General features: G+C 40.7%; 1 protein-coding gene and 1 long non-coding RNA gene across 2 annotated transcripts in view; both read left to right on the top strand.

Moving 5' to 3' along the window:
* LOC115389688 (uncharacterized) overlaps nucleotides 1-8,366 on the top strand; it is a 34,580-nt gene extending 26,214 nt beyond the window's left edge. The window contains exons 3-6 of the mRNA XM_030093221.1: nucleotides 5,320-5,625; nucleotides 5,712-5,822; nucleotides 7,575-7,630; nucleotides 8,233-8,366. Coding sequence (XP_029949081.1) covers nucleotides 5,320-5,625; nucleotides 5,712-5,822; nucleotides 7,575-7,630; nucleotides 8,233-8,316 — 557 coding nt within the window. The 3' untranslated portion in view covers nucleotides 8,317-8,366. The remainder of the gene's footprint in view (nucleotides 1-5,319; nucleotides 5,626-5,711; nucleotides 5,823-7,574; nucleotides 7,631-8,232) is intronic.
* Nucleotides 8,367-14,953: 6,587 nt separating this feature from the next.
* Nucleotides 14,954-16,809, top strand: LOC115389702 (uncharacterized). The gene is made up of 3 exons (XR_003931623.1): nucleotides 14,954-15,329; nucleotides 16,272-16,577; nucleotides 16,664-16,809. It is a non-coding gene; the product is annotated as an uncharacterized LOC115389702 (long non-coding RNA).
* The last annotated feature ends 7,098 nt before the right edge of the window (nucleotides 16,810-23,907 follow it).

Raw genomic sequence — 23,907 nt, 5'->3', positions numbered from 1 at the left:
GCTCAGCTCTGAAGAACAGACATCTTACTTCACCTCCTCCAGCTCCGCTCCCTGGCACCTTCATCCAGACCCCTCATGTCTTTGTGGGAGACGCAGCTTTCCCTCTTCACATAAACCTCATATATCCTTGTTCAGGTATGTCATCGATCCATGAATCGCTTGTAAGATATGAATCTTTACATGAAAGAAAGAGAAATAAGCAAAGAAACCAACAAGGAAGTTGAGGTTCCCCATTTTTACTTCTCGACATGTGTAAGTAAGTTCTTAATAATAATAAGTCTTTTTGATGGCTCGAGGCAAGGCTGTTTTCTCAATTGCAAATACATCAGACAGGTGCAGAATTGATCTTAGGTGAATCTTTAGTTTTTATGTTGCTTTTTTAATCTTCAATTTTGCAATATTCGCCTATTTAAAGCTGCTATAGGCAGGATTTTGCTAGTCAATGCTAATTTTTCTGTGTTTTCTTTGGATTAAATGTTAGAGTATCCATTGATAATCCTTTAGGAGTGAAGCATAATTGCACTACTGCGAGGGCGCAGCGTTTCCATCTGTCTCTGTTCTGAGCTGAAAAGGAATCTCAACAGCTCCAGGTATCTTTGACCAATCAGAAGAGCCCACAAGGCTCTAACCGTGATTGGTCGAGGGGCGTTCATCACGGGTTCTTGTGGGAGGGGCTTAACTTGCGTAAGGGCGTTATGTCAGAGAAAACAGGACAGGATTGGCTGTGCTGGGTTTCAAATGGCCATCTTAGATGGGTCAAATCGCCATCTTGCTCAGGTAAACCTAAGCAAGATGGCGGAGATGCGGAATCCTGCCTACAGCACCTTTAACATTTTGATCCCAAAATGAGCATCATTCATTATTATCCTCATTATTTTAAAGGACACAAGGAGCTTGTTAGCTAAATAGCCAAAAATTATACCTACTATAAATTGACATGCAGCATTAAAAAGTATGTCGGTCCGATATTACTTCGCATACCTTCATTATGTGTGTAATCTTTTTTAATTATTTCTCCGAAGAAGTAATCTGTGTAAATATGCATATTCCAGTGTAGAAATTATATGTGTAACATTTCACATTAATTTACATTACCTTGCTCGTACAGGTGGAGCAAACGCACCAGATGCATCCCAGCAAACTTCCCAGACTCCACAGCTGCTTCTGGCGAGTCGCAGCCTGGAGAGTGGAGAAGACCGGTGGAGAGACTCAACAACCTCCAGGACCCAGAGAGACTCTCAGAGTCGAAACATATCAAGCAGCCCGGGCCACATGAGATGACTTTATGGAGTTTTTCCACCCACAGCAAAGACTTGTGACATGCCAGGAGGGAAATTTGAGGAGGGGTTGTATTGATGAAAGAATTAAGAATCAAATGAAAATATTGCTAATCAGGTTTTTGTTTGTTTTGTTTTGTATTGTTTTTAATTGTCAATACTTTGTCTTGCTCTGTAGAGTAATTTCATTTGGAAATGTTTTTCTGTTTAGTAGTGATTAGTTAATTTCTTAAATCTGAGGAATAGAAAGTCAATGTATTGTTTTCTGGAATTATTTATTTATTACAGTATTTGTTTTTGTTATGTTGGTAGTATAAAGATGACATGTTTAAGAAGAATGTTATCAAAGTCATTACATCTGTCCTTTAAAAAATTCTGCTTTTCATTCTCTTGGCCAGTAAACAAAATCCAGAATTAATTTGCAATGTATAAATAACCAAAAGAGGCCATTCTTTATTGAACACCAGCAAAATGAAATTGAACAGTGAGATTTGCAAGTTGTTAATGAAAATCAAATTGTGACAAATGAGAACTCAAACAGAATCAATGTATTTGCATCAATTTGCAAATATCTACATGCTGCTGAAGTTATGATCAGTTCTTTGCAAATTCGTCAGCTTTCTGCTCCATTTCGTAGAGAACAGTGCTTATTTGAGTTTGCGCAGGGCTCATCTGCTGCAGGGATCATCGTGCAGTTGGAGGATGTTCTCCCGTCTCTGCCATGCAGCCTCCATTACAGCCTCCCACTCGGCCTCTTCCTGGGAGTGTGTGCAACAGGTGGTGGTGTGTGTGAGGCTTCAGCAGAAGATGGAAGTGGTCCTGATGTAGATGTAAGTGGGGATGGAGAGGCCGGTGGGAACTGCCAGATTCTTCTATGCTTATAGTGGAAAACTCCTGGCTGGCAGTTAATGGCCTGCATGGCTCAATGAGGTGACTGATGGACCTTCACCAGGGTCTGACTCATTAATGAGCTCCAAAATAGGTAAACATCCATATAAACAATGTTTGCACTTGCTAGACTGAAAAAAATGTTTCTATGTTATGTAAAATGTTAGAATAATTCTGGGTATGATTGTATGAGCATGTCAAAATAGTAATTATTGCAACATTCTTCTGGATTATTCTCCAGCCAGCACTGTTTGCCTCATCCTGTTGAATAGTCATATTTGTGGTTATGGGACATTGTGTCATGTGTTTGTCTCGCCACTGCAACATTGCGTACAGGGCTGGTGGTGAACTTACGCCACAGTTCAGACTCAGAGACTCAGGCGTGAACAGAGACACAGCAGATCAGCAGCTTTGAAAGAATATTTTACGAAGAACGAATCCAACACAGCAAAATCAGGGTCAAAACTCAAACTTGCCTGGGACAGATACTAGATTTAAGGGACAAAAACTGATAGCTAGCCAAGGACACTGGCAGATAACACTGGCAAACACTACAAGAAAAAAATTACAGGCCAGGTGTTGAACTAACAGAAGACTGAGCAAAATCTAACCAGCACAAACACTACCTGGGTGTTAATGACAGGATGCAGAAGTAAACCAGGAAAATGTGACGAAGGACTTCAGAGACCACCCAGCCAAAGAAAGGTCGTGCAGGACGAGGGTGACAGGTGAGGGAACGTTCTTTCAGGAGGAGCTGCATGATCAAAATTTTGCTCACAGACTCCTTGGCCAGATGAAGTTTGTTTTGGTGTGGAGTATGAACTGGCCTTCAGGATCCAGTCTTTTCTTTCAGTGTGTTGCAGGCCTCCCATCCTTCTCCTGTTCTTGTCTCTCCTTCGTTCCTTTGTGTGTCTTTACTTCCACCTGTGGTCTGTCTGTCAAAATGTTGTTTTAATCTTCCCATTAGCCAATCCCCTACCAACTCCTTCCCTCCTAGGCGTATTTAGCCTCGTCAGATCATTGCATGTCTGTACCCACCCTCATGTGCTCCGGACTCCCTGTAGCCTCTTCTGTCTCTGTTATTGAATCAAGATTTTAATAAACTTCTGAAAAGCCATCTTCTGTTTGACTCTGTGTTTGGGTCCATCTCCAGTTCTGACAGTAACGGGTTGGTGATTGAAGACAGCAGCCACAATAACTCCAGGCTATTTCATAATTCATCTTATTAATTATAATTATTAATGTGGGGGGTTTTTGTTAAGTTTTTTTTCCAAATGTAGAATTGCAATCTACATCTACAAATCAAATTTGATTGGTATCTTGTCTCCTATTTTAACACAAAGCAACATTTCAATAAATTAGATTAGTGTAGTGTGTTCTATTTGTAATTTATTCTGTCAAATATCCATTTATTAATTTAATTTAATTTTAATTTAATGTAATTATTTATTCAGTGTTATAACAGCTGAATATGCATCATTAAGTTATATAAAAAGGGATTTAAATTCTTTGACATATTTAAACACATTTTTAAAGAAACACAATTGTTACTTTGCATAGTAATTACTTTTAAAATATTCTCATATACTCTGCTACCGACTTAGTTATATTTTTGTGGAAGTAACTATAACTAATTACTTGTTCAAAGTAACTTGCCCAACACTGCAAATAATGACACTGACATTTGATCATATTTTTTTAATCATATAGTTAATTATATTATGCTAAACTTAAGAAATTATTGGCAAGACAGTTGTTGGCTAAAATAATGTATAACACATTGGCAAGATTTTGTTTAATTGACCTTTACTTCATCAAAAAAAAAAAAGATCATCGTTACGTTAATAGTTTCTATTCTCCCAAATAAATTTCTTTCGTGCCATGAAAAATATTTGAACATCTGAATGAAAACAAAACAATAGAGAAAATATATAAAATTCTGCTGTATTTATCGAAACTGTAATTTATGTTGCATTTTTAATGAATTTAGTTCTTTTTGTAACCTGGCAGGAAATCTCTGCCAATCTATCAGGACCTTAGAAAATGACCACAAGCACTGTTCAATTAACAATAAATGGACCTTTAATAATAAACATAAATCAGAAGAAACACATAAAAAGGGAGTAACGGTGGGAAGTAACCACTGCACCGCACTGGATTCTCAACACTTCCCACTATGACCCCACCACACACTGAACAGGACTAAACTTACAGCTGAAGGCACGACACTCAGAACAGACACGCTGTCACCCTGTACAGGAGGCATCACTACGAAGGACCACAATCACCACAAACCTGGCAGGGACTGCAGGTCGTTCTGGAGGACGGCGCTAACCCGACCGCTTTACTCCCCGGCATGCTATAGTCACAATGAATAAATACAGTAAAGTCTTTAAAAGGGGTTTGGAGCTGTACCTAACTTGCCCTGTGGGAGAACCTATTGCATTTGGATCAAAAACCCTGACAGACTGCCAATCAAAGTACAGCAACACTGAACGTGAGATGCTCGCAGTAGTATATGGAATGCAGAGGTACCATACTTATATATACGGAAAGTCGTTCACTGTGATAACAGATCTCAAACCACTTGTCACCATCTGCTCCAAACCGTTGCATGCAGCACCACCCCGACACCAGCGTACGTTGATAAAGACTCAAGGGTAAGTCAGCTCACATGTCAAAGACCAAAGAGAAACTACTGAACCACTACAGTCATGTTGTCCGTAGACTTGAAGTCTTTGGAGCTGGTTGAAGGTGTGCAGCTGTAGGTCAGCAGACTTCGGAGGAGGATTCCAGTATTTAGGCTCAATCTCATTTCTCTTTCCATCCCGACCCCTTAGCCCTACCCCTTTGAAACTGAGTGCTAAGGGGTAGGTGGGTTGTGTGAAGTGCAATGGAGATAGTATTAGTTAATTCAGTGCCTCACTCTTGATGCTCTCTTTGAGATCTGGAAGGATATGAATAGTGAAGACCGTAAAGCTGCGTTCAGACTGAACACATTTTTGGCGTTTTTTGACGCAAAAAACGCGTTCGGTCTAAACGTGGCTTTACTCAATTAGAGGAAAGAGTATCATCATGACACACTGTCATTATTCTCACTGTATTCTCATTGTTTCCTGACTGTGATGTGATTCTCTGTGTCGTTGCTCTACAGACGCTGTACAGACTCCTAATGTCAGCATATTGAACAGAAGCTCTGAGAGCTGCTCTCTGAGCTGCTCTGTGGACTCAGCTCAGGAGGACACCACGCTGCTGTGGTCCAAAGACCTGAAGATCCTGAAGAAGAAGCGCTCTGCTGCTTCTCTGTCTCTGAATTTATGGTACTGGCAAGACCTGAACTTTTCTCTTCAATGTGTGGCTAAAAACCCTGTAGAGAATAAAACAGTGTCAGTTGATGTGAGGACAGTCTGTCCACTGAAACAGAGAGGGAAGACCCGCAGCTCCACATACTTCCGGCATCGTGAGTGACCTCTGACCCCGACATGGAACAATAACTCATATTTTTAAAGCTTGTTCACTGAATGTGGTGTTTGTGTTTTTTAACAGATTTGATCCTCATCACTATCATCCCCACAGTGTGTGGTCTCATCTTATTACTTTCTGTTGTCATCTGGAGGTTTTCTCACCCAAAAAATGTGACAGTAAGACAAACAGAAGGCAGGTACCCTTCACTTTTTTCTTCATCACAAAACACATTGACAGATCTTCATTAACTTTAAATGTTTGACATTATTCACACATTGATTCAACTCTCTTAAATAGATGGGGTTTTTTTTATTGAACACTCATCCATTTAAAGGTGCTGTTGGCAGGATTCCGCATCTCCGCCATCTTGCTTAGGTTTACCTAAGCAAGATGGCGAATTGACCCATCTAAGATGGCCATTTGAAACCCAGCACAGCCAATCCTGTCCTGTTTTCTCTGACATCACGCCCTTACGCAAGTTAAGCCCCTCCCACAAGAACGTGCGACGAACGCCCCTCGACCAATCACGGTTAGAGCCTCAGGGGCTCGTCTGATTGGTCAAAGATACCTGGAGCTGTCGAGATTCCTTTTCAGCTCAGAACAGAGACAGATGGAAACGCTGCGCCCTCGTGGTAGAGCAATTATGCTACACTCCTTAAGGATTACCAGTGGATACTCTAACATTTAATCCAAAGAAAACACAGAAAAATTAGCATTGACGAGCAAAATCCTGCCTGCAGCACCTTTAAGTTTGCAGCTGTTCTCACTGTTTGCCTCTTCATGAACAAAAGTCGAGCTCAACATAGTGATTTGATCTTCTGATCTGCCGCTGGCTCGTCTTTTGTGTGACTGGAGTCGTGTTCAGTCATAACAAAACAAAAGAACAGACTAGTGACATGATATATCTCATAGCATTTGGTTTCTTTGGTGCTTTCCAGAGTTGAATAATGTGAAATATAAAACCAGTCACATGCTTAAAGGCTGAGCTGAGAGTGATGACCTGTACAGACACAAAAAAAAAACTTTCTGATGAACAAACTTGTGGCAAACATGATACTTCTTACAATTAATATCTACCACCTCCTCTCTATACATGTCTTCTTTCTGTACGCTGATTTGTACTTTAACACTATTTATATGTACAGTGGTATGAAACAGTTTGGGCACTCGTGATCATTTTCAAGATTTTCCTTTATAAATCATTGGTTGTTCAGATCAGCAATTTCAGTGAAATACATCATACAGCAGACAAACAGTGATGTTTGAGAAGTGAAATGAAGTGTATAAGATTAACAGAAAGTGTGTAATAATTACTTAAACAACAGTAGGCAGGTTTGGGCAGCACAACAGAAAAAATTCTTCAATATTTAGTAGATCCTCCTTTTGCAGAAATAACAGCCTCTAAATGCTTCCTGTAGCTTCCAATGAGGGTCTGGTTTCTGGTTGAAGGTATTTTTGACAATTCTTCTTTACAAAACATCTCCAGTTCAGTCAGGTGTGATGGTTTCCGAGCAAAGACAGCCCGCTTTAAATCACACCACAGATTTTCAATAATATTCAGGTCTGGGGACTGAGATGGCCATTCCAGAACGTTGTAGTTGTTCTTCTGCATGAATGCCTTAGTAGAGTTTGAGCAGTGTTTCGGGTCGTTGGCGTGTTGAAGTATCTAGCCCCGGCGCAACTTCAACTCTGTCACTGAGTCTTGAACATTGTTCACAAGAATTTGCTGATACGGACTGCAGGAAACGACATGAATCAGACAGGAAGTGAAACAGATTGTGGAAGTTTTAATCAGTGACTCATGAGCTGGTTTCAGATTAGCTGCTAATTCACCAGCTTCACCTGCTCCAGACTTCAACTCCAGCAGTCACATTTCATACTGAGAACCTTTCTTTAAAGACTGCAGTGAACACTGAACTCCTCTCATCTTTTACTGTCTTCCAGTTTCTACAGAAGTAGAGTACGCTGACGTCCAGATCCGTGACAACAGATACACTGAGGTGGGGATTTCTCTAACGCCTTCAGAGGAATGTGTGACTGTGGTCATTACCTTGTAAATATGTAACTAAGAGCCTCATACCTCCGTCTATAGCTGCTCTGTTTATTTTCACTCCACCTAGAAAGTCATTGCTGAGCACATTGTCTCATTGACACACACACACACACACACACACACACACACACACACACACACACACACACACACACACACACACACACACACACACACACATGTTTGTATTTATATCCTTGTGGGGACCTTCCATTGACTCCCATTCATGTGTAACTCCTAACCCTAACCCTAACCCACACCAAAACAAAGCGCAGTCCTAAAGAAATGTTTTTGCTCTTTTACTTTTTTTAGTAACAACAACATGGTCAAGAAAACACTGTTTCCCCCCATGGGGACCCAAAAAATGTCCCCACGAGGCAGGTCGGGTCAGGTTTTCCTATCCTTGTGGGGACATTTGGTCCCCACAAGCATAGAAAAACCCGTACACACACACACACACACACATACATTGCTGCCGTTTTACCAAAGCAAACTCAAGTTGTCTGTTTTAATTTAATTCCTCCTCCTCCTCCTCTTCCTCCTCCTCAGCTCCCACGACGACCATCAGAATCGGAGCGCCCAACTCTGACGACCATTTATGATGAGCTGACCTTCAGTCGCACAGACTGCTGAACATGTATGGCGTTAAACTGACAAAGGCTGAATCCCATTTCATCCCTGAGCCCTCCCCCTTGGCCCTACCCCTCCATTTTGCATGTTCACGTGGGGGGCGGGGGGGTCCCAATTGTCATTATGACGGAGGGGCGGGGGGGAAGTGGTAGGGCTATGCACCCCTCCAAACGGAGATTCTCCCGAGGCACACTCCAAATGGAGGGGTATGACAGATTTCCCAGAAAGCCTTGCAAGATCGGCAAGATGGCGGCGTCTGTAACGAAAGAAGTTCAGAAATGTGAGTATTTTCTCAATGAGTAAAGTTTCAACATGTAAGAAAAACATTCTTCTTCGGCAAACAATTGTGGCATCTGCCTACGTCATCAGCAGCAGCGACTCCTGATGACGTACGCGATTGTCGAAGGGGTGTCCCAATTCGGAGGGGTTTACTTTCAGCCCTACCCCTGAGCACTCCATTTCAAAGGGGTAGGGGCAAGGGGGAGGGCTAAGGGGGAGGGCTAGAAAGAGAAATAGGATTGGGCCAAAGGATCCAAACACTGGACAGTGGCCACGGTTACATGGTGTTTTTAATTAAAAATTATTTTATTCCGAATGAAATAATTCTGAGTTGCAATTATTGGCTTCATATTTACATGGGAAAATCAAAGCATTAAATCCACTTTCATACTGGGAGTTGCGAAGCATTCTGATTGGACAGAGGGCGGAAATGACATACTGACCTCTACTGGAAGTAAACAGACGACCGAAATGAAGTCATGTCCAATTTACATATAATTCCACTCCTGAATGGGTCTGTTGACATGGGGCTTTTAATTCCTCTTTAAGTCTGAATAAAAGTCAGTTTTGCTCTGAGATGACCATGTAAACCCCTGAAATCTTTATTTGGAATTAGGTTTAATTGATAACTTCACTCCGGTTGTTCTGCACATGCTCATTCCTTCGTGATGATGCAATATAATATTCGTTAAGAACCCAACCCCAACGTCTGACAACAAAAAGCTTTTCTTTGTACTTGTGCTCACTGGTCTGTTTGAACTGTTCACCACCTGCTGACTGATAATCTACTGGGCAGGTGGAGGAGATAAGCTGAGTTCAGTTTTCCTCACAGGAAAGAGGAAGCGAATCTTTGATATGAGGTCACACGCAAATGCAGACTCACATTCACCTGTGTTCATGTGGTGCACGTGTTACACCTGATTATGTTTTAAAGAAATCTGTATAATTCATGGATATCAAACATATGGGCTGCGGGCCAGAACTGATCAGCAGACAGCAACGCTCAGACTGAGGGATCAGTCATGCTTTGGACCTTTTGATGGTCGTTTTATTTTTTCATCCAGTTATCATTTTTATACATATTTACTATTATTGTGTTTCTGTTTGAGCATTTTTCCTTCCAAGCCTCACTGAGGTGAAACAGCTGAGATGATTCTGATGGAATTAACTGCTGTGTGTAAAGTTTTGTTGGAAGGAGCTGAATGAAGCAGCAGAGGCTGAAGGTGCTGCAGCGCCTCCTGGTGGATGTCAGAGGACCTGCACATGTACCGCTCAGAACAGGCATAAAACTGCAAATCAAGAACGAAAAAAAAATCGCTCTTTTTCAAAGCAAAATCAAAAAGATTAGAATAAAAATATCAGATGGATGGATGATGATTTCAGTTCTATTTCATAATGGCTCATGTTTTATTTAACACACATCATCAGCATGATGTTTATTGATGAGACTTAATGGTATCCTTGTAAAAGTGGGAACAGATTGGTGTGAATCTGATGTACAGGGTTACAGAGGAGAAAAATACACTTGTTTGTGTGTCTCCCATTTGAAGCAGAGCATTCATCCATCTGTCAAAAAAATGTCTTTTTGGTTTAATTTGTGTGAAAACATAAAAATGTAAGCTTATGTCTGTTGTGGCTTTTTTATTTGTTTGTACTTGTGTAGGTTCAGTAAACACTGTTCATGTTAACCTGGTTATTGAACTGTTCTTGGTTCAGGATGTGGTTTAGCTCTCTGTGGTAACTTCAGCTGGAACAATGTTGATTTGATTTGATTCAGTGTTTCGCTGTCAAAGATAACACTGGAAGAAGTTGAACCCAGAGAGTTTCATGCAGAGGCACAACAATAATAAAAGAACACACTACTCTTTCTCATGTTCTGTGTGTTTTCTTCTGTCACCATAAAAAACATCGGGAAATGTTGATGTTACTTTAAGATAAGCTACTTTATATTTGGGGTTCTATAAATTGCATTTTATCAATCAGGAAGAAACCAAGAGTTCAAATAAAATAAATCCAGGTATCCAAAGCTTCTTTTCCATGAACTGAAACAAGTCAGATCCAACCACAGCTTCCATCAGCAGAGACAAAGAAGATGAGGAACATCAGCTCCACCTGCAGAACATCGAGTTCTGCTGTTCCCACTGCACCTACTCCACCATGCACTCCCACATCTCAGATTTCAAAGCTTACATAGCTCACCTCTGATCACATGGTGTTCTTCTCAGAATGCTGAGAAGTTAATAGAGTGAAGAATCCAGTTTCTCAGGGTTTTTTTCAGTTTTAGTTTGTTAGTTTAGTTTTTAGTTTGTTTCCAGACTTTGCCCTTCAGCAAGACACTGAACCCTTAACTGCTTCCAGTAGATACAGATGCCTCCACTGGAGGGTGACTGGGTGAATGTGAAGTGCACTCTAGTCCTTTTAACATTCTGGACCACTGATCCTGTTCAGGGCTGCAGAGCACTGGAGTCAGTTCCAGCTGATTTATGGGGAATGGCAGGATTTAACTGGACAGGCTGACAGTCCATTGCAGGGCAAACACACACAGACACAGACTTACTGATATTCACACCGAGGAGTAGTTCAGGGTCACCACATAAGGTCACATTCATGTTTTGGACTGTGGGAGGAAGCTGGAGTACCCAGAGGAGAGCCGTGCTCACATGGGGAGAACATGGCCGGTATTTGAACCCAGTACCTTCTCGCTGTGAGGAGAGAGTGCTCGTCACTGTTCCACCGTACGGCCCTATATTGTGTCATAAAAACATTCATTCATATAAAAACTCTCTTTTCAATGATCTCACCTCAGAAGAGGTTTGATATGAAGCAGTAAGTGTGAATTAAAGATGCATCCAGACTGAAAAAGGTTTGATTCCTGCTGTCTTTGGAGCTTTTTGAGCCAGTGCTGACATGTGGTGAGGATGCTGAGGTGAAGCTTCATGGTTGAGTCTCTCCTCTCTGAAGGTGTCGGATGTATAAAGTGTGAGGAAACCTGCTGATTTCTCCTGTGGGGACCAGGACCGATCAGCAGGTTTCCTCACACGGGCTTCCTGTGTCTGTACGGTTTGGTGGTGATATCAGGGAGGAGGAGCAGCTTGTTCTTCAGGAGGTTTGAGGAGTTTAGATCACACTGAATTTATATCCAGGTGGTTTTATATTAAAAAGAAGAAAAAAACCCCACATATTTTACAGGCTGTGCCACAAACAGCAGGTTTGAACTGTGAGTAGTTTCTTCAGCCTGAGAGTGTTAAGAGTCAAAGTGAGACGCTGCAGACTGCATGAACACTGCTCTGAAGACACTCCTGATGACTCATTCCTCTCAGCACTGTGGTGAAGTGTGAGGCCAGAGAGCTGCTTCTTTTAAATAGGACAGGAAAAGCTGTTTTCTACCTGACTGTGGTAAAAACCAGGCTGTGGTTTACACAGAGGACACTGCGTCTGTCACCAGCAGGAACATCACTGAAGTTTCTTCTGACAGTTTTCAGTGTTTCTCTACAGACACAGCAGCAGCTGACCTGATCTGGACTGAAACACTGTTGGAAGTCAAGATTTCACAGTTTAATCATTTAATGGAGTCCACGACTGAAATACAGCTGCACACTAAAATAATGTCTATTATACTTCTTTTGTTTGTTTGTTAATGACCGGCTCCTCTTGATAATCTGATTTCTTACCTTATTTTATTGACTTTGAATACTTGTACATAATCTTGCTGGACCTGACAGGGGGACAGGAAGACAGCAAGAGAAGAGAGAGAGGACAAAGATCCAACAACAGCTCCAGATCCGAGCCACCACACCAGGAAGCCCCGGTCCAGAGGGGGGCAGAGGAAGACCCCAGCCAGACCCCCAGCAGTCAGGAGGACCAGGATCAGCAGCTGAGGACCCTGCTGGATACAGAGCACAGAGCTCCACTGTGGAACTTTCTGCTCTGTTAATGCCGATTTGGTGCTGATACATTACATTTACACATTAATCAGTTTTCTGCATGTTTCCCTGTCTGCTAATGTCCCCCCTCCATCACTGCTCCAGGATCATGTTTTTTGGTGAGTACTAGTACTCTCTCTCTCTCTCTCTCTCTCTCTCTCTCTCTCTCTCTCTCTCTCTCTCTCTCTCTCTCTCTCTCTCTCTCTCTCTCTCTCTCTCTTGTTGAGTCTCTGACTTGATGATGGATCTTCAGGAATCGATCTTCTTCCTCTGTTTCGGTGAGTTTTTACAATAAATGAGTCAGAAGAAGCTTCACAAGTTGCATCAAGTCAAATTAATACCAAAAACGTTTTTGTTCATTCTGCTTGAGGCTCATTGATATTTTTTATTTTATTAAAGGCAGCAGACGAGATATTTATGTTCACATTTTCTTTACAAAAAGGCTTCTGTCATGTTTATTTATAATTTTTTTCAAGCTGAAGGATGGATTATTTCATCACTCATTCAGTCATATAATTTTATAAATACATATTTATGTTTTTGTTCTAAAAAGTATGTTTGTTTTTATTTAGTAATCATTTCCTATTCTTGCAGACCTCTGTAACAATTTTTTTTCTTAAATGCAAGAAAAAAAATGTAAATGTACAGATGTGGAAAAAAAACATCTTTTTAAAATGAACAATGCCAAAAAATGTCTTTTTATTACTTTATATATTACTTTTCATTTTAATTAATTTTATTTTTATGCTCAATGTGAATTGACAAAAACAAACTGTAAAATCAAACAAATGTTTTCAGTTTCAGGGTTAAAGAAGAGCTGATGTTAGTGTTAAATGACCTTTTTCACATCTCTGAAGTAAAAACAAACCTAAAGAATAAATTCAAGCCAACGTGGCTGCAGAGTGTTCTCCTGCTTTATGCAAGAACTGAATATTTCCTGTTTTTATCATCAAACGGTAAGATTATTTCAGGAGAGAAACAAATACTTCACTTTGGATAAAAAACTGAGAATCACATGAGAATTCCTTTGGATTTATTTCTATTGATAAAACAACAACAAAAAAATCTTTGAAAGATTTTTATCAACAGTATTTTTATTGAATTTTCATTGTGACATCAAAAACAACAAAAAGACATTAAATATATTCAAAGCATTCATCATAGAAAAGTCAGTGTACTCAAATAGTTACATTTCTTATACGTCATGTCAACAACATTACTGGGACATGGTTATCAGACATAATAATATTGTAGTATTCCAGGAAACAGAGGCTCAGTCGAATATCCAATTTTTGACTCGTTTATTGGCATATACGGTTCAGCTCAGTGCGGTTCAGAACACGCATAACTTCTTGTCAACAAAAGAACAATCAGAACAACCTTTCACCATGGAAACACCCACGACTCCAGTGTCCCTCCACGAAGGTTCACGCCTCTCAGGCAGGCCCACGAGTCCGCTGCAGCAGCCGCTACAATATACGTATAGTTATGTGATACAATGATATTTCAATGAGACAATCTTTCTCTTTGAAACAAAACTCAAAACATGGCAGCTCGAGTCCGCGTGAATAAATAATGTGTGAGCGTCCAGGCAATAATTCACAATGAAGTCCAGGTCCTGCAGGGGGCGCCATTAATCCGCTACAGACTTGTTGATCAAACGTGACAGGTCGTTGTGATCAATGTGTTGATTAAATCTTCCACACACTGTCTGAAATATTCCCAGTTTGTATTTGAGATAATATGTTGGTAGACATGCACACATCTGTCTGAACCATAAAGAAACATCTGGTTTCCCTGTTCTCTCTAAGGCTACAGCAGTTGTCCACTTTCCTTATATATAAAAGCTTACATTGATGAACATTTAATCAGTATTATTTACATTATGGCCTTCCAGTTAGCGTTCAGTCAAAATAACTTGAGGTCCAGTCTCATTAGACTACTCAGAGGAGAAGGCTGTCTTCAAATTGTTGGAACCATAAGTGATGTTATTGTCTGTTTTGTCGTCAAGCACTTTAAATTGCCAATATTTTCTGAAGGTGAAACGTGTCCATCTAGCGTGCTGCCAGAAGCCCAAAAGTTTTTTGACTGTTGAGGTTTATAATCTCATGCTTTTCAGGAATCAGTTTCTCCTTTTGCTGTTTCACTTGTTTTTAATGTCTTTAAACTTTGACCAAATGTTTGTGACATGATTCCTGCAGATAAAGTGATGTGTGAGGTTTTGCTGACAGAAAGAGGTTGATGATCTTCCTGCTGTGAAGGATTCAGGTTCTTCAGGTATCTTCACTCAGAGAGAGCAGGCAGACAGAAACAGACTGAAATGGATCATATTTATAAGTTCACCTCCTCTGATGGAGGATTTTCTTCTCTCAGACATGAAGAAAGTTCTTTGCTCCACTTTGACCTGCAGAAGTTTCCAGGCTGATGGAGCTTTTCTGACAGTCTGATTCAGTTCTCGTTAGCTTGCAGCTGATGTTCCTTCTGATGGGTGAATGTGTTTTTATTCCACAGTGATAATCTCTGCTGCTGCTGATCCACTGAAGACCCTGAGAGCCTCTGTAGGAGGAAACATCACTCTGCCCCATGCTGTGAAGGAGAAAGGATTTCTGTTATATGAAAGAAACAATTTAGCTCAGGTGGACAAGAAGAACCTGTTGGATATATATGGAGAAACTTACAAGGAGAGACTTCACTGGAACCAGAACACAGGATATTTTACTCTCACCAGGCTGCAGAAAAGTGACTCTGGGATCTACACAGTTGACTCGAAGGAAGGAAGAGGTGCTTCAGTAGAATATAAACTGATGGTGTACGGTACGTTGCATTTCTTATCTTTGATCTGTGTTTTCAGTGTGTGCACATGTCTGTATTATAGTGTTAGAATTATCATTCACTGAGCTGTCAGCACTGTGGGTCAGTCTGAGAACTGATTCACTCAGGAAGTTTGGAAAAAACACATTTATGAACTAATGACAAGAAGAAGAAAGAAAACAACAGAGAGAAACATGTGGATGTAACCATTTAATACAGTATAATAACGAGGCACAGGTGGATATCTGTGAATGATATTAAATGGACAAATATCAGAAGACACTAGATTAAGAACCAGTGTTCTTGAATATCAATATTGACACAGAACACAAGCTCTTGGACACACAGGTCTGAATCACACAGATCAGTTTGGGGCCTTTTATTAATCAGTCCCAGTGTGCCAGTGTTCATTTGTGCCGCCACACAGCTGGTGAGGCAGAAGAATCAGTGAAGCCTGCTCCTCCAGTGGATCACTCTGGGAATCTCTGGATGTGAAGCTCCAGTCAGGCTCAGCAGAGAATCCTCCAGCTCCTGGCAGAATGTGGCTCCAGTCTTCATCTGTGGCTTCATCAGTCAAACGAGCAGAACGGTTTGATCAGAGTTCAGTCTGGTGATGTGAGTCTCTCTGGGTTTTTCCTGTGAGCAGCGATCAACTTTCTCACCAGGAGACCCTCAGCTGGGTGAACTGGTGTCGATGATTGATCAGTGTAATAATCATTCTGTGACCATATCAGCTCGATAGTTTTCTGCTTGAATAGAAAACAACGTAAAGCATGTTGGCAATATATCGATCTCACTGGGAAAAAAACATCCACACAATAAAAAAGCATGTGCATTAAGCAAGTTTTAATGTCGTCTTCTCATTAAACTCTGTCATTATTCTCACTGTATCATTGTTCTCATTGTTTCCTGACTGTGATGTGATTCTGTGTCGTTGCTCTGCAGACTCTGTACAGACTCCTAATGTCAGCATATTGAACAGCAGCTCTGAGAGCTGCTCTCTGAGTTGCTCTGTGGACTCAGCTCAGGAGGACACCACGCTGCTGTGGTCCAAAGACCTGAAGATCCTGAAGAAGAACCGCTCTGCTGCTTCTCTGTCTCTGACTTTATTCTACTGGCAGGACCTGGACTCTCCTCTTCAATGTGTGGCTGAAAACCCTGCAGAGAATAAAACAGTGTCAGTTGATGTGAGGACAGTCTGTCCACTGAACCATAGAGGGAACCCCAGCAGCTCCACAGACTCCAGGCATCGTGAGTGACCTCTGACCCTGACCTGGAACAATGACTCATGTCATCATGGTTGTTTATAAAATGTGGTCTTTGTGTCGTTTTAACAGATCTGATCCTCATCATTCTCATCCCCATGGTGTGTAGTATCATCTTCATCCTCTGTGTTTCTGCCGTCTGGAGGTTTAGTCGTCAGCAGGATTCATCAGCAGGACAGACAGGCAGGCTCCTCTTCTGTTACTTTCTCCATCATAAAGCTCACTGCTCACATTCAGTCCACCTCTGAACAGGACTGTTAAATTCTGCTCCTGGTGGATTTCTGATCGCAGTGAGAAAATTTGTCATCTAAAACTGAAGATCTTTGATTTGTGACAGTTTCACAGTGATTCTGAGTCCAGCGATAAATAAACTCAGTAAATGAATGAATCCCACTTGTTCAGCAGCTCGATGAGCAACAGTGACAGTCATGTGTTCGGAGTTGATTTTCTCAATAGTGAATGTTTCAAACCGACGTTCTGTCCTGAAGTCTAGTTGTGTGATGTGACATTAGATTCTGAGAACTCTCCCACATTCCCAGGAAGTTCCTGTTTGAACATGAAAGTGACAAAGTGAGCAATAAAAACAGAGACTAACAGTTTTTTATGAGCTTGTTTCCTTCTTCTGCTCCAGTCACAGCCCAGCAGCCTTTAAAGTTTGTCTCCTTCTGTCTCTGCAGGTAGAATACACCAAAATCAACATCTTCTCTCAGGTGAGCACTTCCTGTGACTCCTCCAGGTGAACTGAGGTGATTCACCTGAGTCACCATGAAGCTGAACCACCATCATTAACTGCTGTGTTTGGCTGCTCTTCCTCCTCCTCCTCCTCCTCCTCCTCCTCCTCCTTCTCTTCCTCCAGAGAACATCTCACAGGAACCAAAAGAATCTGGAAACCCCATCCTGACCTCCGTCTGCTACAAGCCGGCGTTCAACACTCTGCAGAACTTCAACATGAACCTGCAGCTGAAGACAGAGAAGCACAGACAGAGCTGAGTGTTCTGATCAGCAGCAGGAAATCAGTCATGTTTAACGACGGTGGATCACAGCGGTCCAGTGGTTTCAGTCGTTCTGACTGCTGCCATTAATATTTGTCAGAGCTGCAGTCAGTAAAACAACATTGAACTTGTGTTGTTAATTCTTGTGAGTCCAGTCTGATGTGGTTTCATTCAACTTTCTTCGGTTTACCAACAGCTTGAAAACACCTTTACTTCCTGTAGCCTTGGTGTCAGCATCTGGCCTCTGAAGAGGATCAACACTGACTGCTGTTGACATTATTGCTACACCCTCGTGATGTGTCGTTCGCGAACGTAATGGCTCTATGAGCCGGCTCTTTGAAGTGAACGACGGGAGCCGGCTCCCCACCAATCAGGAGCCGGCTCCCTTCGAGACGCTTTTTTTCTCTGTCTGCGCTGCTTCCTGTGCTGAGCAGAGGGGGGAGGGGCTGCAGCCGAGCGCACACACACAGCAGCAGCACAGTGAGCACAGGAACGGGTCAAGAGAGGAGAGAGAGAGCAATATGGGGGACAAAAAGAAAGAAAGTAAAAAAGAAATTAGTCATATCAGGAAAAGGAGCCAAATTTGGACTCATTTTAATTATATTGATGGCTCCAAAAGCAGAGTGCATTGTCTGCAAGACCAAAATGTCATATAGTCCCCTCTGAGAGAATCTTCTCTAAACAGGTCAGATAATCACCGATGGAAGAAGCCGAATCAGTTGCTCAAAGCTGAGGCACTTGGCGTTTCTAAATGCCAATCTTCAGTCGAGAGTGCTGATTTTTTTCTTTGTTTTCCACATTTTAATTTTAATTTTTTTTTTTTTTTGCGTGTTTTTCAGGGGTTCTGTGTTGTTTCAGTCTAAATTGGTCAAAAGTTGAATTGTAAATAGATAAAAGTTCCTGTATTTTATAGTTTATTTATAGCATTGAAGAGTTAATATTTGTAATTTTTATTTTGTTGTTTTGAATTTTTTTCAGGGATTCTGTGTTGTTGTTTGACTTTAAATTTGTTGAGTGTATAAAAAGCTAAAATTGTTTGTATTTGAGAATTTATTTTTTGTAGATCTGTAAATCAGTCTGCCCCAGAGCAGCTGTGGCTACAATAGTAGCTTACCACCACCGAGTATGGTGTGAACAGGTTAATGTGATATTGCAGTGTGAAGCGCTTTGGGCTCTGTCATGCAGGGTAAAAAGCACTATACAAGTGTAGTCCACTTACCATTTACCATTTAAATTTATATTTCGTGTGTTTTTCAGGAATCCTGTGTTTCACTTTAAATCTGTTAAGTATAAAAAAGCTAAAAGTTTATTCTTGTATTTCATAGTTTATTTGTTGTTGCAATATTTGTAATTTACATTTTGTTGTGTCATGTGTTTTTCAGGAATTCTGTGTTGCTTGACTTTAAAGTTGCTTAGTATAAAAAAGTTAAAAGGTTAAATTAGTTGAAAGTTCACTGCAGAGTGAAAAAATAAAGGTTATCATAATATAGTAGTATAATACATTTTTTTATTAATTATTAATTCATTTTGTGCATAACGTTACATTATTATCGGTAATATATCGATTAAAGCAACAAAAAAAATCTGAAGAGCTGTTTGGGAGCCAAAAGAGCCGACTCTTTTTAGTGAGCCGAACTGAAAGAGCCGGTTCCCTAAAAAGAGCCGGAATTCCCATCACTACTACACCCTGCACAGACTTCCAGTCCACCATGAAACCCCACCTGTCATCATCTCTCCAATTCATCATTCAAAATGTTTCATGTTTTCCATCCTTTGCTGTTATTGATCTTGTTGGTGATGGGAATAAGCCTCCCCTATTCATCTTAAGATGTAAATAATTCTTTGAAATCACATAAATAATAAAAAGTAAAGAAGAAAAAACCGTGTGTGTAAAGTTTGTGTTCAATGGCTCAAGCTGTGGGAAGCAGGAGAGGCTGAAGGTGCTGCAGCGCCTCCTGGTGGGTGTCAGAGGCACATCTACAACTTCAAACATGCATAAAACTGAACATCAGAAGCAGCCCATGATTCTAGTAACGAAAAACAAGAATAATTATCAGTATCTATTGTGTAGATATGTTGGGAATATTTGGGACACGTGTGCTTCTTGTTTGACAGCTTTTCACATTAACTATGTGAATCTGATCTTGATAGACAGAGACACTGTATCAGTTGATTTTTTTTTTTTAAACAAGCGTTCTGACAAAAACGTTTTAACACCCACGAGTTTTCTAGATGTTTTCCATCGGTCCATGTCCAAAAACCAGTCGTTGAACTCAAACCAATCCAGTACCATTAACTCCGAACTTACTGAGAAACACCTGAAACAGGAAGAACAAGGAATTTAATGTCTTCCCACACACACACACACACACACACACACACACACACACACACATTGTACCATTTCTTCCATACTGGTCACGATCACCAGATCTCCTCCTTTTCTTTGACACAGCATCCTGCTCCTCTCCCATGAGTCTCTGGAGTTTTCCAGAAGGTAGCAGCTGCAGCCAAAATTTGTCCATCCATCAGGACACTTTACTGAGGAGACACAGCATATTAGTGAACTAGTGGAATGTAAAACCATCAGTTTTACACTTGAAAACGTCAAGTTCTCCACCTACTTCACCATGTACAGATGCCTCCACTGGAGGGTGACTGGGTGAATGTGAAGTGCACTCTAGTCCTTTTAACATTCTGGACCACTGATCCTGTTCAGGGCTGCAGAGCACTGGAGTCAGTTCCAGCTCATTTATGGGGAACGGCAGGATTTAACTGGACAGGCTGACAGTCCATTGCAGGGCAAACACACACAGACACAGACTTACTGATATTCACACTGAGGAGTAGTTCAGGGTCACCAGTTAACGTCACGTTCATGTTTTTGGACCGTGGGAGGAAGCTGGAGTACCCAGAGGAGAGCCGTGCTCACATGGGGAGAACATGGCCGGTATTTGAACCCAGTACCTTCTCGCTGTGAGGAGAGAGTGCTGGTCACTGTTCCACCGTACGGCCCTGTATTGTGTCATAAAAACATTCATTCATATAAAAACTCTCTTTTCAATGATCTCACCTCAGAAGAGGTTTGATATGAAGCAGTAAGTGTGAATTAAAGATGCATCCAGACTGAAAAAGGTTTGATTCCTGCTGTCTTTGGAGCTTTTTGAGCCAGTGCTGACATGTGGTGAGGATGCTGAGGTGAAGCTTCATGGTTGAGTCTCTCCTCTCTGAAGGTGTCGGATGTATAAAGTGTGAGGAAACCTGCTGATTTCTCCTGTGGGGACCAGGACCGGTCAGCGCTTCATCACAGCAGCTTCCTGTGTCGGTGCGGTTTGGAGGAGTTTAGATCACACTGAATTTACATCCAGGTGGTTTTATATTAAAAACAGGAAAGAAACACTTATTTTACAGGCTGTGCCACAAACAGCAGGTTTGAACTGTGAGTAGTTTCTTCAGCCTGAGAGTTTTAAGAGTCAAAGTGAGACGCTGCAGACTGCATGAACGCTGCTCTGAAGACGCTCCTGATGACTCATTCCTCTCAGCACTGTGGTGAAGTGTGAGGCCAGAGAGCTGCTTCTTCTAAATAGGACAGGAAAAGCTGTTTTCTACCTGACCGTGGTAAAAACCAGGCTGTGGTTTACACAGAGGACACTGCGTCTGTCACCAGCAGGAACATCACTGAAGTTTCTTCTGACAGTTTTCAGTGTTTCTCTACAGACACAGCAGCAGCTGATCTGATCTGGACTGAAACACTGTTGGAAGTCAAGATTTCACAGTTTAGTCCTTTTCTGCATCGAGTCTATGACTGAAATATAGCTGCACACTAAAATAATGTCTATTATACCGTATTGGCCCGAATATAAGACGACTCCGATTATAAGACGACCCCTATTTTTCAAAGATCATTTTGTGAAAAAAAAAAAAAAATGCTGAAGACAGTAAGGTCACTCATAAAACAACTTTTTATTATACAATTATTATAAACTCAAAAACTCACAACTGAGATAACATTTCACGAGATATAAAATGAAAAAAATATATTCTCTTTCTCAAAATAAGAAAGCAACAAACAAGAAGCCTCAAGGGGTCAAAACTGCATAAATGATGTAAATAACTTTCCAGCTCCTTCAGCTGAATCAGGCTCTGGTGGTGGACATTCCATCTTTCCGTTTTTCAGAGACATATTCACTCACCCTTCTATCAGTCTCTCTGAAGCGTCGCTCTTGGGACCACGGAAAGCTTTTCTCATAGTGTTAGCATCTGTAGGCGCTTTTTTCTGTGCTCTCCAATCAGAACGAGGCTCTGCTACACCAGATCTCCTGGCGGCTTGGCAGTTGTTTGATGACTCTGCTGCGTTGATCACCATCAGTTTAAAGTTGGTATCATAACTTCGCCTCTGTTGTTTGCTCAGTTGTCCAGCGTTCAGCCCCTTTGTTCCAGATGATCCGCCATTTTTCATCAGATCATTTGATCTCATTTCATCGCTCCACTCGCTCTCTGCTCAGTGATACTTTGGCTCCATCTAGCGGCGCGGATGCGTATTGACCAACTACCGTAAGTCCGCGATTATAACACGACCCCACTTTTTAGGATCCAATTTCTGGAAAAAAATATCGTCTTATATTCGGGCCAATACGGTACTTCTTTTGTTTGTTTTGTTTGCTTGTTAATGAACGGCTCCTCTTGATCATCTGATTTCTTACCTTATTTTATTGACTTTGAATACTTGTACATAATCTTGCTGGACCTGACAGAGGGACAGGAAGACAGCGAGAGAAGAGAGAGAGGACAAAGATCCAACAACGGCTCCAGATCCCAGCCACCACACCAGGAAGCCCCGGTCCAGAGGGGGCAGAGGAAGACCTCTGATCATATTTCCTGGTGACTACACTCTCTCTCTCTCTCTCTCCCTCAGTTCTTGTTGTGAACTCTTGTTGAGTCTCTGACTCGATGATGGATCTTCAGGAATCGATCTTCTTCCTCTGTTTCGGTGAGTTTTTACAATAAATGAGTCAGAAGAAGCGTCACAAGTTGCATCAAGTCAAATTAATACCAAGAATGTTTGTGTTCATTCTGCTTGAGGCTCATTGATCTTTTTTATTTTATTAAAAGCAGCAGACGAGACATTTCTGTTCACATTTTCTTTACAAAAAGGCTTCTTTCATGTTTTTTTTTTTAAATTTTTAACCTGAAGGATGGATTATTTAATCACTCCTTCAGTCATATAATTGTATAAATGCATATTTATATTTTTGTTCTTGAAAATATATTTGTTTTTTAGTAAACATTTCCATATTATTCTTGCAGACCTCAATAACATTTTTTTTCCTCAATGCAAGAAAAAATCATGTAAATGTACAAATGTGGAAAAACATTTTTTCTAATGAACAATGTCAAAACATTTTATTTTCATTAGTTTATGTATTATTTTTCGATTTAATTCATTTTATTTTCATACTCACTGTGAATTTAAGACAAGCAAACTGTAAAATCAAACAAATGTTTTCAGTTTCAGGGTTCAAGAAGAGCTGATGTTAGTGTTAAATGGCTTTTTTCACATCTGTGAAGTAAAAACAAACCTAAAGAATAAACTCAAGCCAACGCGGTTGCAGAGCGTTCTCCTGGTTTCTGCAAGAAATGAATATTTCCTGTTTTTCTCATCAGACTGAAAGATTTCAGGAGAGAAACAAAAACTTCACTTTGGAGAAAAAAACGGAAAATCACATGAGAAATCCTTTAGACTGAATTCTATTGACAGTCTGATGGAACAACAAATAAAATCTTTGAAAGATTTTTATCAACAATATTTTAATTGAATTTTCATTGTAACATCAATTACAAAAAAAACATGAAATATATTCAAAGCATCACAGAAGAGTCAGAGTACTCAAATAGTTACATTTCTTATACGTTGTATCAGCAAAATATTACTGGGTTCTCCGATATAATAATATATAGTTATGTGATGCAATGATACTTCAATGATACAATCTTTCATGTTAAAATAAAACACAGAAGTGTGATTGGTGTGATTGGGATTGTTTGGAAGTTACTCGCTGGTTTAATGTTGTGCAATGAACTTCGATTTTCAGAAATATTTTCAGCCTCATCATAAACCTTAGCTCGAGCTTTGGCAGCGTTCAACCTTTTGACTTCTTCCAAGCGTTCAATTTTTCTGCGCTGCTCTTCTATTTCTTGCTGCTTTGTTAAGTTTTCTACCTGCATTTTTTGTAGTTCAACTGTTTCTTCTTCTTGCTCCTCCATTACTGCTAGAATTTCTTAAAGCGATACTTCAACATTTTGGCAAATTGGCCCGTTTAGCGA

The sequence above is a fragment of the Salarias fasciatus genome, chromosome 6 (genome assembly GCF_902148845.1).
Source record: "Salarias fasciatus chromosome 6, fSalaFa1.1, whole genome shotgun sequence".
Lineage (NCBI taxonomy): Eukaryota > Metazoa > Chordata > Actinopteri > Blenniiformes > Blenniidae > Salarias > Salarias fasciatus.
The sequence above is the reverse complement of the archived record's forward strand: the minus strand, read 5'-3'. Positions and strand labels throughout refer to the sequence as shown.